Source organism: Corvus brachyrhynchos, unplaced genomic scaffold, assembly GCF_000691975.1.
Source record: "Corvus brachyrhynchos isolate BGI_N302 unplaced genomic scaffold, ASM69197v1 scaffold426, whole genome shotgun sequence".
Lineage (NCBI taxonomy): Eukaryota > Metazoa > Chordata > Aves > Passeriformes > Corvidae > Corvus > Corvus brachyrhynchos.
Window position 1 is genome coordinate 62,683 of NW_008238653.1, and position 281 is coordinate 62,963.

Consider the following 281-nt stretch of genomic DNA (forward strand, 5'->3'; position numbering starts at 1 on the left):
GCGCCCCGGCGTGGCCGGCCCCGCCCTGGCCAAGCCCCCCAACAGCACCTCCCCCAAGGTGGGTGTAGGAGGGTGTCGGGGGCTTTTGGGGAGCTCTGCCATTCCCAGGGCTCACGGGGCCGCTCTCCCCCCCCACCCCTCCCTCCAGCAGGACCCGCAGGCCCTGGTGCTGGGGGGGGATGTGCCCATCAGCTCCATCCAGGCCACCATCGCCAAGCTCAGCATCAAACCGGGGGGGCTGAGCACGGAGCCCGGGGAGGGCTGGGGGGTGGATCCTGCCC

At 73.3% G+C, this 281-nt stretch overlaps 1 protein-coding gene across 1 annotated transcript in view; it reads left to right on the plus strand.

The window, feature by feature from the left end:
* The window catches only part of PTPN23 (protein tyrosine phosphatase, non-receptor type 23), a gene marked incomplete at its 5' end in the record, with an annotated part of 25,673 nt that overhangs the window by 25,081 nt on the left and 311 nt on the right, over window positions 1–281 (plus strand). The window contains 2 exons of the mRNA XM_017737670.1: window positions 5–58; window positions 137–277. Coding sequence (XP_017593159.1) covers window positions 5–58; window positions 137–277 — 195 coding nt within the window. The remainder of the gene's footprint in view (window positions 1–4; window positions 59–136; window positions 278–281) is intronic.